The following is a 13,019-nucleotide window of genomic DNA, read 5'->3' as shown; positions in this document are numbered from 1 at the left end:
TCCATTTTAGACATGTTATTATTAAGTAACAAATATGCATTTAAATAATATTTAAATTAATTAATATTATTATATTTTAGTAAGAATATAAAAAATTATTATAATTTGTTGTTAATATTTTAATATATGAAATATAAATTTTAAATATTTTAAGCAATAAATATTAATTATTTATAAAATTTAATTAGAATATATAAATTATATTTTAAATATTTAAATATAACCATTAAATATTTGTAATTAGTATTTTAAAACATATTTTTTTATTTTTAACTAATGATTTTAACACATTTGTAATTTAAGCACCAAGAAAAAAAAAGAAAGTACTATGTTATTGGAGGGGGTGAAAAAATAATTAAGCACCAAAAGTGTTTTGGGGAGAAGAAAAACTAAAATTTTTAGCTTTTTCTTTTCAAAAGAAAAGCTGAAAAGTTAAAAATTTCAACCAAAAGTAGCTTATTTTGCACAATTTTTCTTCCAAAAATACTTTTGAAGTTAGAAGTGTTTTTTTATAAGTAATGAAGAACTGGCCCTAAGGCTTAGATGATTTTTTATTACTGATTCTATTGAGTCTAATTTTAATATATGCATTTATTTTGTTTGATTTTTAATGATTTTCTATTAACTTTTAAACGAATTAAAATTCAATAAAAATATTTTTTATGGTTTAGCTTAAATTTAAAATATTTTTTAATTAAAATTTTAATATTCTTAATAAAATTTGAAATTAAAATATGCCACAAATCTTTGCATTCTTCGCAACTTTAAAATTTATTCTATATACTCAGATGCATCATACACGACCAATTTCATTAGGGAGTTACTGGGAACTACAACTCAACTTCATTTTCTAATTAAAAGAAACCAAGAACAAAAACAGAGGTGCATTCAGCTGCCACTCACAAAAGAAAAAGAAGGAAGAAAAAATTAGGCGAAAATGGAGGTATCCTCCATCTTCCTATGCAGTTGAGGAACAAGAAGAACCTGTACCTCCTGTTAGACATAAAACTTTAAGCAACACAGGAGCCAGGGGGATAGCACTCTATGAGTAGAGAAGAGGAGGTGAGGATTATCAATGTTCTTGTACCAAAATTATGTAGTACTCCAAGCATTTTATTGAGGACAAGCTGGCCCATTCAATGTCAACTCGCCATCACTCCTGGACCACATCCTGAGTTAGATGGTCTCTTAAGTCTGTCAATGGAGGAAGACTCAAGTCCATTCTGTCCAACTACAACCAGGTATCTTGTCCAGCTTCTTCCTGTCCATATTCCTTCTCATTCGTCTAGCATCCTGCCACCTCCCAACAGAGGCATAAATATTGGCAAGGAGAGAATAATAACCACCTGTACCAGGCTCCAACTCAAAGCAATGCTTAGCTGCAATCTCTCCGAACTCAACATTTTTATGTACACTACAGGCTTGAAGCAAAGCTCCCCAAACACCAGTATGGGGCTTCACAGGCATACTCTTTATTAGTTTATATGCTTCTTCTAATTTTCCTGCCCTGCCCAAAAGATCAACCATGATTGCATGGTGATCAGTTGAAGGTACAAGTCCATTGTCCTTCATTAAATTAAAGCATTGGTAGCCTTCTTCAACCAGGCCAGCATGATTATAGGCAGTTAATAACCCGGTGAAGGTAGCTAAATTTGGTTGAATTTGCGCTTCCACCATTTCTTGGAATAACTTGATGGCATCAATAGCCTTGCCATTGATGGCACATCCAGCTATCATTGCACTGTAAGCAACAACATCCTTTTTTCTCAGACCATTAAAAAGCTTATAGGCCTTATCAACATTTCCACACTTCGAATGCATATCGATTAAAGCAGTAGCCATATGGTCATCCATTTGGATTCCATGCTTATTTATGTATGATTCAATCCATGAACCAAATCTCAATTCTCCTAGTTGTGAACAAGCAGATATAACACTTGCCAAAGTTACTCCATCGGGCTGGATATTGACACCTGATTTAAGCATGTCGTCGAACAACTTTAGGGCTTCCTTTGGTTCACTGTTTTGGGCATAGCAAGATATCATGGCATTAAAGGCTAAATGATCTTTCTCAGGCATTTCGTCAAAGAGTTCGAGGGCAGACTTGACATCCCCACATTTAGAGTACCCACCGATCATTATGATCCAAGTAATATTATTTCTTCGATGCATCATGTCAAAAAATCTCCGAGCTGATTCAATTTCTCCACGTTCCATATAACCACTAATCAAAGTATTCCAAGAAGCGAAACTTTTCTCTGGCATCTGCTTAAAAAATGAAAGGGTCTTATCCATATTTCCCATTTTCGCATACCCTGATAGAATTGCATTCCAAGATATGACATCTTTCTTTGGCATTTCATCAAACACCCTCTGAGCTTCTCCTAAGTTTCCAGCTTTCAAATACCCAGATAAAATCGAATTCCACGAGACCACATTCTTTTCAGGCATCTCATTGAAAACCCTTTTTGCAGTATCCATATCACCCAGCTTCGTATAGAAATCCACAAGAGTTGTTTGCACAAAAACACAGTTGCAAACCCCATAGATATGAACCTGAGCATGGATCGAAATCCCACCGGTTTTACTCCCAGTCCTAGCGCATGCTCTTAAAGCAGACGATACGGCATGTGTGCTGGGGTACAACCCAAGCTTCTGCATTTTAACATAAAGAGAAAAAGCTTCTTCAAATTGCCCGTGCTGTGATAAAAACCTTACGGTGCAACCCCATGAAAAAGCATCCGGCTTTTGCAAATGGTAGAGGATTTCTCGCACATACACAAAAACACTAGCCGAATAGTTGGTTGTGGATAGAAGGAACTGATGAACCAAGGAAGGCTGGAGGTGGTTAAGGCTGGTAATAAGGATTTGAGCATGAATTTGTTTCGCCTGTTTGATAGTTAGCTGGTTATTTAAGAAGCACTTTACCCTATGAAGCAACATCTAATATACAAGAGGCTAATTAAAATGGCATAATTTGAACCATTTGGATTTGGAATCTCGTGTGCCAAATCAATCAAACCAAAACAGAGAAATACCCTGTAGTTTCTAAGTTTCACTTCAATCCAACTCTTCTGCAGAGTTTGTTCAATCAATTGTCGATATAATCATAATAAAATATCAAACTTTACAATCCAAGTAAAGGATTCCATTTTTGGATTTCACACCTTATGAAGTGATAAACCCTTCTCTAACAGCCAACAAACTCGAATCAGTAAAGAAAAAGAACATTGCACTCTTAAATCGAGTTTATGTAAGAAACACATACGACACAACGGAAGTTCGTTCCGTTTAACACCTTCCTTTCAAAACTCATCCTCATAAATACCGACGATTTTATCTTCGGTCGGGTCCTGTTAACCCCTTTTTAACCTCCTACTATTTTTGGATAACTACACCATTACTCCCTAGACCTTTTAATCACTTAATTAAAAAAGATACAATTTAATCGTTAAAGTTTTTGAAATTATTTTTTTAGTCACACTTCTTTAATTGATATGATAATAATTTAAGGGTCTGTTTGATTGACGGAATTGATTTCCCGGAAAATCATTTCCAACTTTTCCAGTGTTTGATTGGCGGAAAACATTTTCCATTTGAAAAATGAACTCCAAAACAAGGGAAAATGGGTTACATTTTAGGGAAAATGTCTTACCATTTCAATTTCCGTAAGACATTTTCCGTGCTCTCTCTCTATCGCCTCCTTCATTTCTTCCTTCATTTAGTAAAAACCGCTTTTGTTTATCGATTTTCCAAGAACTTGTTTTTTAATTATTTAATACTTGTTTTTTAACACAATTACAAATAATTTATTTGATATTAGTTTTTTCAATTTATAACGATTAATATTGTAACTTAATAATTGAGTATTATTATAAATAAATCATTGCAATATATGTAAAAATAATTTAAAATATAAAATTTATTAATATATATTAATATATGTAAAACAACTTTTCCGAAAAATATTTTCAAAAATCATCAAGCAAGCAGAAAATATTTTACATGATTCAATCAAACACTGTAAAATATTTTCCAAGAAATCATTTTACAGAAAGTAAAACATTTTCCGTAAATCATTTTACGGAAAATATTTTCTTGGCAATCAAACAGAATCCTAAGTCATCATCTTTTATACTTTCAGCCAATTTGACATTGATTATATATAAAATGATTAAAATGATTTTTTTAAATTTAGAAAATTCTTAAAATAAAATTAGATAAAGTGAGAGAAAATGAGGAAATTTGTTTTAAACCTCCAAATTTTCTCTTTGTATTATTTATATAGAAATATTCAATACCTTTTTTTTTTTTAAAACATAGAAGAAAAACCAAAACATTAAGCAAGATGATTGGTTCTCTATTTTTATATCTTCAGTTTCTTGATATAATTTTTTGTTATAAGAAAAAATTCTATTTTAAAATAATTTTGAGTTATTTTATCATTTTATAAATAAACAAGTCAAATTGACAAAAGTATGAAAATTGAGAATTAAAATTGTTATTATACCAGTTAAAAAGTGCCACTTAACAATCGAGTGACAAAAAGATAATTTCAAAAACTTTAGTGACCAAGTTATAATTTTTATTAATTAAGTGATCAAAATAAAACTTATTCATAATTTAGTAACCAATAGTATCGTTTACCTTTAAACTTTTAATTGGCAACAACTACTTAGAAGAAGAGATATGATTTTGAAGATATTTGTGCCAACAAAAGTTTAAACACTTCACACTCATATGCATGTGGAAAACGATTTGCAATGCAGAGTTGTATTTAAAATAACATATAACAAATAATGTAACATTCGATTTTAATTAAAAATAACACATAAAATATATATAATATTAAAATGTGTAAAAATATCAAAATAAAACTTAAGTTAGGAAGTAAATTCAAGACATTTCTAATGTAATTGACATAGATTCAAATCCTCTATGTGCTTATTTTTATTAATTTTTAAAAATAATTATAAAAATTAAAATACACTTAAATGGATTCTTTTATGTCATTGGCATATACTCTTACTATGATGATATAATTTTAAAAGAATAAATTTAAATTGAAGAGTAAATTATTTGAGAGCTTATACTCCATTATTTAAGTTATTTTCTTAAGAGTAAGAGACCATCTGTATTCTGCTGTCACTTCCTCCTTTTCTACTTTTCTTGTTAATTATAAAATGAAAAGCTCATTCTAGCAAACTGAATTGCAGATAAAATAATATAACACTAAAATCAACTAGAAATTCTCACAATTATACAACTTTGAAATTGATGCTATATATCAGTTACAACAAAAACAAGGCTTAAATAAATAACATGTAAACCCCCCAAAAAAAAAAAAAAAAAGAAAAAAAGAGTATGAAGAGCCGAATACCAATGCAGGGCAGCAATTTAAATCCACAAACACTTCCATTATATCTTCCATTAATCATCCTCTAATGCAGAGTAGATCATCCTAACAAACACATATCAAAGTTTCCAAGTTAGCAGGCTACTACTCAATAAAAAGCAACATGTTTAGAGGGAGCATTTTTGTCTACTGTTAGAAAAATACCAGAATACAGCGAAAAAGAGGAGAATGACGACATAGGTGAGTTTAAAAAGGCGTTTCTTCTTCTCCCAATGAAGCAAGTTAAATATCTCTGTAACATCTACCAGGTGCTGTTTCCGAGTGTAACTGATAACGTCAAAGTTAGGAAAAACAACCCCGAAGCATACACTATTTCAAAAGCACTCAACATACTGTAAAATATAACTATAACCATGCAAGAGGCTAAGAAGAGTCTCACGTTCAATCTTCAATAGCTAGTGTAACTAACTTTGCAGAAGAGATAGCTTATATTGTTCGGGACTTGCAAAACGAAGCAGAAACTTGTTACTATGGCAGCTAATCAATCCCCTCTTTCACTCTTTTGCTATTTTCTCCTTGATGAAGATATAAAGCCTTCTATTATTTCCATCTATTGATACATATAAGATTTTCTTTGCAATTAGTGTTTCATAGCAAGAGTCTCTAAACTAAGAGAGGGCTAAAGGTAAACAAAGCAAACGGTTATCTATTTGTTGATATTCATATTAACTACAAGGCGTATAACCATTTTCCATACAGTTCCAATGCTACCTATATTAAATTATTCAAGTATTAACTATCCATTGATGTATGTCATCTCATCATTCACATTATAGAACAAGCTCTCCGAGTTGGAACTAGATAGAATTGATCGACCAGAGAGGGGTTTACATCCTACTGGACATAGAGTTGCAAGCTCAATATCAAAGGGAGATGCAAAGAAGAAATTTGAAATTAACATTGAACCAAAGCTGGTTCTCCTCAAAACAGACTACACTGATAATAAAATGTAGATAAAGGAGGGAGAAAAAAACTTACAGTCTGACATTGTAGTACAAGTATGGAGCACATAACAGTGACATAACCCAATGCCCTGTTAGTAGATAGAAAAAACATAAAAATCCTTCCAGGATAAATTCCGGCAACACCACTTTGTTTATCCGTGATGAAGAATCATAAGGATTGATGTAATCAAACTCTAAATCAGCCAAGCATATGAGCTGCAGCAAAATTATCAAGCTGTTAAATTTCCCTTTCCAGTTTTCAATATAAATAAACAGAACAATAACCTAGTTACTCAAATCAAAGGGCAGTGAGATAATATTCCAGAAATCAAAACTTCAAACACAGATTCTTATAACAAAATACAAAATACCCAGAACTAGTATTCTCTTTTTTTAGCACTTAATAAGGAATTTAGTTGCAAATAAATTGAAGAATAAACTAAACAATCATTACCCACCAAGTCAATTTCATACATCATATACTAGATTAGATGAAGGGATTGACCTGATAAACGAGGATAATGAGGAGGGCAACGAGGATGAAGAAAGAAAAAAGCCATATGAAGAGATCTACCATGCCTCTCTTTCTCTATCTCTGCCCCCTCTTCCGTTGGGAATTATTGCTTGGTTGATAAGAGGATGAAGCTCCGACAATAGCAGGGGCTAAGCCGGGTGACTAATGCCCTCGGGTGTCCCCTTTCCCTGAGGAAGGTTATTATTACTGGATTGACTTATTGCACCGGAAACGCAGAAAATACCCAACCAGAAGTAGCCTATATAACTCAGTTTTTGAGTTTTAAGGCTTGCAATACTTTCTGTTTTTAACCTTTTTTAGGATTTCTTTTTCATTAGTTTCCTTCTTCGAGGACTCCGACCGCGCCTAGTATACTCAATTTCTAGGGAAAAAAAATAATTTCTAGGATAAATTTCTCCCAAGTCCATAGTTTATATTTTGGTTATTCAATTTTAAAAAGTTATAAAATATCATTATTGAATTATATGAAAGTTTTGATTTAAGTCTTCATTAAATTACTCAAAATTTTTAGTAAGTCACTATGTTATTAAGGGTTTTTTTTTAAAAAAAATTAGTTAGTGAGCTCTAAATAACAATTTGATGATCAATACGGTAAATTTAGTTAGATTTGAGTTGATCTGAGGTTCACTGTTGGAGATCGAAGAAGAAAGCTATTTAATTTTGGTTGTGAGATTTAAAGTTGTTTCATTAAAAAATTGAACTATAGAAGAAAATGGGAAATGGAGCTTCTGATTTATGCAAGCGATGTGAATAGCAAAGGCTATACAAAAACAATTTTAATAGCCGAATAACTTAAACGAAAACTTTCACATAGTTTAGTGATAATTTTGTAACTTTTTGAAGTTGAGTGACCAAAACATAAACTTATTAATACTTTAATGATATAGAGTGTCATTAGAGATTTCATATTTCGGGTGCTGGTCTTGAATGTTCTACCGATGGTTGAGGTCCTGCATTTGTTGCGGATTCTCCACATCTCGTGTGAGCAGTATCGTATAGCTAACATTCCGATCCACAGCTCGTGTAAGCACTATTGTAAAGGAATATAACACCCCTAACCCGTATCCGTCTCCGAAACAAGGTTACGGAGCATTTCTGAAATAAACAGATCAAATACAGACATTTCATATTATTTAACATCCATGTCAGATATTATTCATAAAGTCCCTTATATGATTCCTCGAGACCCAAAACATACATTAGAAACAAGTCGGGACTAAACCGGGTACTCAAAAATTTTTTCACTAAATTTTAAAATTTATTCAAGGTGCAGGGGACACACGTCCGTGTCTGAGGCCGTTTGGACATTCGAAATAGGGCACACGGCCATGTCCCAATCCGTGTCCATACCTGTGTAACTCTCTAACTTGGGTCACACGACCAAGTCACACGCTCGTGTGCTAGGCCATGTTTAGGTGCAGAGGTCACACGGCCAAGCCACACGCCCGTGTGCCAGCCGTGTGATCAATTCTGAGCATTCTGTTTTGAAAATTTTAAGATGCAGGGGACACACGGCCAGAACACACGCCCATGTGCTAGGCTGTGTGTCACACACGGCTGAGACACACGCCCTGAGACACACGCCCGTGTCTCTGCCCGTGTAGACGAAAATAGGCCATTTCCAATGCCACTTTTCTCACCCAAATTTGGCTTGCACCTACATTAACACTTCAACACATTCCCAAGCCAATTCAAAACATTTAAACCAAGCCAAATCCAAGTCATATGCATTATATATTACCTCATTTAACCAAGTATACAAATTTACTTACTTACCTACTTGAGCAAATATTCATATGCATAATCCATACCCACTTCAACTTCAATCTTTTTACCATACACATAAACTAGATAAGACACACATATATACATCAATATATATATATGAATCACAAGCCATTTCAAATGGCTAGTTACAACCAAACATGTATGTGTCAACATTGACTAATTAACCTATACATGCCATTATAACCAAAGTTGTGTTACTAAATATATCGAGATGAGCCGATGGATAGTGTGATGATATTTCCGCCAAACTTCCAACCCAACGAGCTTTCAAGTTACTATAAAACAGAGTAAGCATTTTATGCTTAGTAAGTTCATATAACGGGAAATTTAACTTACCATTCAATTACAATTAAGATAAGTATTCAGAGCATACTCAAACAATTTGGCCAAAATCCCTAACACATATTCTCATCAAGCATGTTAGTCAAGTCATGTAATTCACATGAATATCAAGAAACCTATATGAGCTCATCAATAATACAATTTCCATATACATGTATTTAACACTTCAAGTATCCATGAACATGTAAATATCATATCTTTGTATTTTAAATATTTCTCATAGTAATTCATCTTGAATTCATATCATCTCATATCGGAACTTTGCCCGTTGAGTCATTTAAATTATCGATGGATACAAAGGTAGTATACATGAAGTGTATGAATGTGAAATCCGTCAGTTCATATTAGGGAGTGCTCTTTAGAGCACAAAATTGGGAAGCCCTCTCTCGAGCCATATAATGGAAAGCTCATGTGAGTCATGTAATGAGAAGATTATCTGGGCTGTATAACGGGAAGCTCATAAGAGCAATAATCGGAAAGCTCATGCGAGCCAATAACAGGTAGCTCCGAAGAGCTATTAATCAAGAAGCTTTGGATAGCCATATATCGGGAAGTTCAAGCGAGCCATATCAAGAAGCTCCGGAAAGCCATTAACGTGAAGCTCACAAAGAGCCTTTAATCAGGAAGCTCCGAAGAGCCATATATCGGGACGCTCATAAGAGCTACGGTGTGCCCACAACACATGCAGGATCACAACCGATCGAGAAGTTCCGAAGAGCTATTAACGGGAAGCTTGCAGGAACCATATAACGGGAAGCTCGAGAGGGCTAATATTAGGACGCTCTTTTGAGCTATGGTGTGTCCGCAACATATGCAGGACCACAACCAATTCGGGAACCCTGTATCCATCGAATCTCATTTATCTTAAACGAGACTTAATATTTACCAAACATTATCGAATATGTGATTATTTTTATATACATGGCAGAGATACATTTCAAATACATAACATTCAATTTAAAACATGTAAATATACAATTTAGTTACACGAACTTATCTTGACAAATGTTCGTGTATTTGAAATCTACTAATCCGACACTTTTTCTTTTCCACAATCTAACTTCGTATTTGAGTTATCTATATCTATACGAGTAAATTTAACTCAATTTAATACAATTCATAATCAATTCAATTCAATTCACATCCTAGGAAAAATTACCATTTTGCCCTATACTTTTAATTAATGACGATTTCGTCCCTAGGCTCAAAAAATGAAATTCATGCAATTTAATCCTTATTCCAAGCCTAGAAAATTTTTACATATAACATTTTCAGCCCATGTAATTCATAAAATTTAGAATTTTTCCATGAATTTTACATCTTTACAATTTAGTCCCTAAATCACAATTTCATCAAAATTCACTTTACAAAAGTTGTTTATCTATCAAAATATTTCATTTGCTGGCATAAATTTCATAATTCATGCATATTCATCCATGAAAAAACCCCAGTACTTTGATAATTTTGCAAATTAATCCCCGAGATAGCTAGATTAAGCTATTACGATCTTGAAAATATAAAAATCATTAAAACGAGACTTGAATACTCACCTAATTAGGCTAAATAAGTTTATCTTTCTTCAATTCTTCATGACTAGGGTTTCCATATTTTATTTGGGAAAGATGATGATAAATGATGATATTTTTCTTTATTTTATTATTTATCATCTTTCCAATTTTATCCTTTTTTTTCTAATTTTCCATTGATGACTAATCATATTTATCTACTAACTCTTCTTAATGGTCTATTTTCAATATAAGGACCTCTAGTTTTGAATTCCATAGCTATTTGATCCCTTTAGCTACTAGAATTTAACTTTTGCATTTTATGCAATTTGGTCCTTTCTATCTAATTAAACATGTAATCGGTAAAATTTTATTAACAAAATTTCTATACGATATTCCTATCATACGGTAAATGATAAAATAATTTTAAAATAAATTTTCTTACGAACTCAAATTTGTGGTCCCGAAACCACTGTTCTGATTTCATTGAAAACGGGCTATTACAAGAAATGTTACGGTTATATGGAAAGACACACTATGTGTGTGAGCATTCCCGAGTATCTGATGTAATTCTATATGGTTCAATGGGTAAGTAAAGGAAATGGCACGATAAGTATACAAATGAAACAATTCATGACCATATGAAAAGGTTAATGAGTTAAATGATGTGTATATGAAACTTATTTACTATATGATTGAATTCATTTGTATCATGGATAAGCATGCTAACTTGTGAGTGATGGTGCTTGTATAGGCTATATTAAGCTTATGGTCTTGGTAATGACATTATGCACATTTTATAGTTTGTGCTAAAGAAATGGTAAGTTATGTTTGAATTTATACGAGTTTACTAAGCACTCATTGCTTACGTAGTTTTTTTCCTTTATTTTATAGATAATCGAAAGTTCGATCGGTTGGAAGCTAGTCGGAGACCTATCACACTATCCAACAACCATTTCGGTAGTTTTTGAGTATTTTGGCCAATGTTAATAATGACATGTATAGGATATTTTGTAATGGTAGTTTATGAATGTGTTAATGGTGATTTGGTAGGTTCATGCTTGTGAAGTTTATGTTTGAATTTGATGAACTTTTAATGCTTGTTTAAGTTAGATCATTTTGGTCATTCTTAAGTGCTTGTATATGAGGCTCTTTTGGTATGTATATGGTGGTTTGGAAATGGTCATTTGTGATATCATGTAGTGGTTAAATGAACTAGGTTTGTATGCTTGAAATATGACAATATTGACTTGTTTCGGTAAATGATGTTTTGGTATGATTGTGGTGCCTTTGAATGACATATTGGTTAGATGAATTAGGATGTTTGAGATGGTATGTTAGGTGTGTGTAAATGATATTTTAAATCCCTTGTATGTATGCCCAAATGGTATGGATGGCTAGGTATGATTTTGGCCTTGAAATGGCATGAATTTAGGGTCAAAATATGGATCACACGGCCTGGTGACACGGACGTGTGTCATTTGAAATTTCTTAGTGTTTCAAGTCAGTGAGTTACACGACCTAGCACATGGCCGTGTGTGGCAACTCAGAGAGTTACACGGCCTGTGACACAGCTGTGTGACCCTAATTAGTGAGTTACACGGGTGAGGACACAGGTTGGGACAGGCCGTGTGTCCCTTTGTTTGAATGTTACACGACCTAGGATATGTCACATGGTCTGGCCGCACAACCGTGTGACCCCTGTTTTTACATTTTTGTAACTTTCTCTTAAATCTTCTGTTTTATTTGAAATTAGTCCCAAATTGCTTTTAAGCTATTTTTAGGGCCTCGAAGGCTCGATTTAGGGACCAAATGCATATGCTTAATTATATTTAATGTGATTTACTTAAGTAATGTTTAATTATTCTATTGAGATGTATTAAGGTTAAAGGTTTTTGAATGTACGGTAATGCTCCATAACCCTAATCCGGCGACAGAGACGGGTTAGGGGTGTTACACAATGACAAAACTTAAAAAAAAAAAACTTAACGAGCGACTTAAATAAAAAATTTTAAATAGTATAATGACTTAAATGAAATATTTCAAATAATTCAATGACCAAATTGTAACTTTTTTTTAATTAAGTGACTAAAACAAAAAATTACCTATAACTTAGTAACTGCTAATGTAATTTATCTTAATTGCTTTTAATTACCCAAGTCATCATAAGAGAAAAGCAAGAAAGGTATTCTTTATACATAGGAAAGTAGAGAAAAATGGTATGAAACTATGATTTGATTATCATTACCCTTTTCTAATGAGAAAATGACAAATCAAAATTTTCTTTTGATTTTTAGCTTTTTCTCCTGAAAAATTGAGAGAAAAATTTGATTTATAATTCTCACATTGGAAAGAGATAAAAATAATATGGAATTACAGTTTCATATAATCTTTTTTCTAAACGAATAATGTTTTTCTTCTTATAACCTCTCAAACTTTTTTTTAAATACACTCCAACGAGGTGCCTTAATTTTATCATACCCACTGAA

General features: G+C 32.6%; 2 protein-coding genes across 2 annotated transcripts; both read right to left on the bottom strand.

Annotated features, from left to right (window-relative positions):
- Nucleotides 1-746: 746 nt before the first annotated feature.
- Nucleotides 747-3,348, bottom strand: LOC105792127 (pentatricopeptide repeat-containing protein At4g22760). The gene has a single exon (XM_012620537.2). The coding sequence runs from the start codon at nt 2,941-2,943 to the stop codon at nt 1,213-1,215; it is 1,731 nt and encodes a 576-aa protein (XP_012475991.1). The 5' UTR covers nt 2,944-3,348; the 3' UTR covers nt 747-1,212.
- A 1,847-nt stretch (nt 3,349-5,195) lies between these two features.
- LOC105792129 (protein cornichon homolog 4) lies at nt 5,196-7,242 on the bottom strand. The gene is made up of 4 exons (XM_012620541.2): nt 6,866-7,242; nt 6,395-6,576; nt 5,561-5,683; nt 5,196-5,461 (listed from the first exon to the last, which is right to left on the bottom strand). The coding sequence occupies exons 1-4, from the start codon at nt 6,935-6,937 to the stop codon at nt 5,431-5,433; spliced, it is 408 nt and encodes a 135-aa protein (XP_012475995.1). The 5' UTR covers nt 6,938-7,242; the 3' UTR covers nt 5,196-5,430.
- Between the last annotated feature and the right edge of the window lie 5,777 nt (nt 7,243-13,019).

Source organism: Gossypium raimondii, chromosome 8, assembly GCF_025698545.1.
Source record: "Gossypium raimondii isolate GPD5lz chromosome 8, ASM2569854v1, whole genome shotgun sequence".
Classification (NCBI taxonomy): domain Eukaryota; kingdom Viridiplantae; phylum Streptophyta; class Magnoliopsida; order Malvales; family Malvaceae; genus Gossypium; species Gossypium raimondii.
Note: the sequence above shows the minus strand (reverse complement) of the source record. Positions and strands in the feature narration are given on the sequence as shown.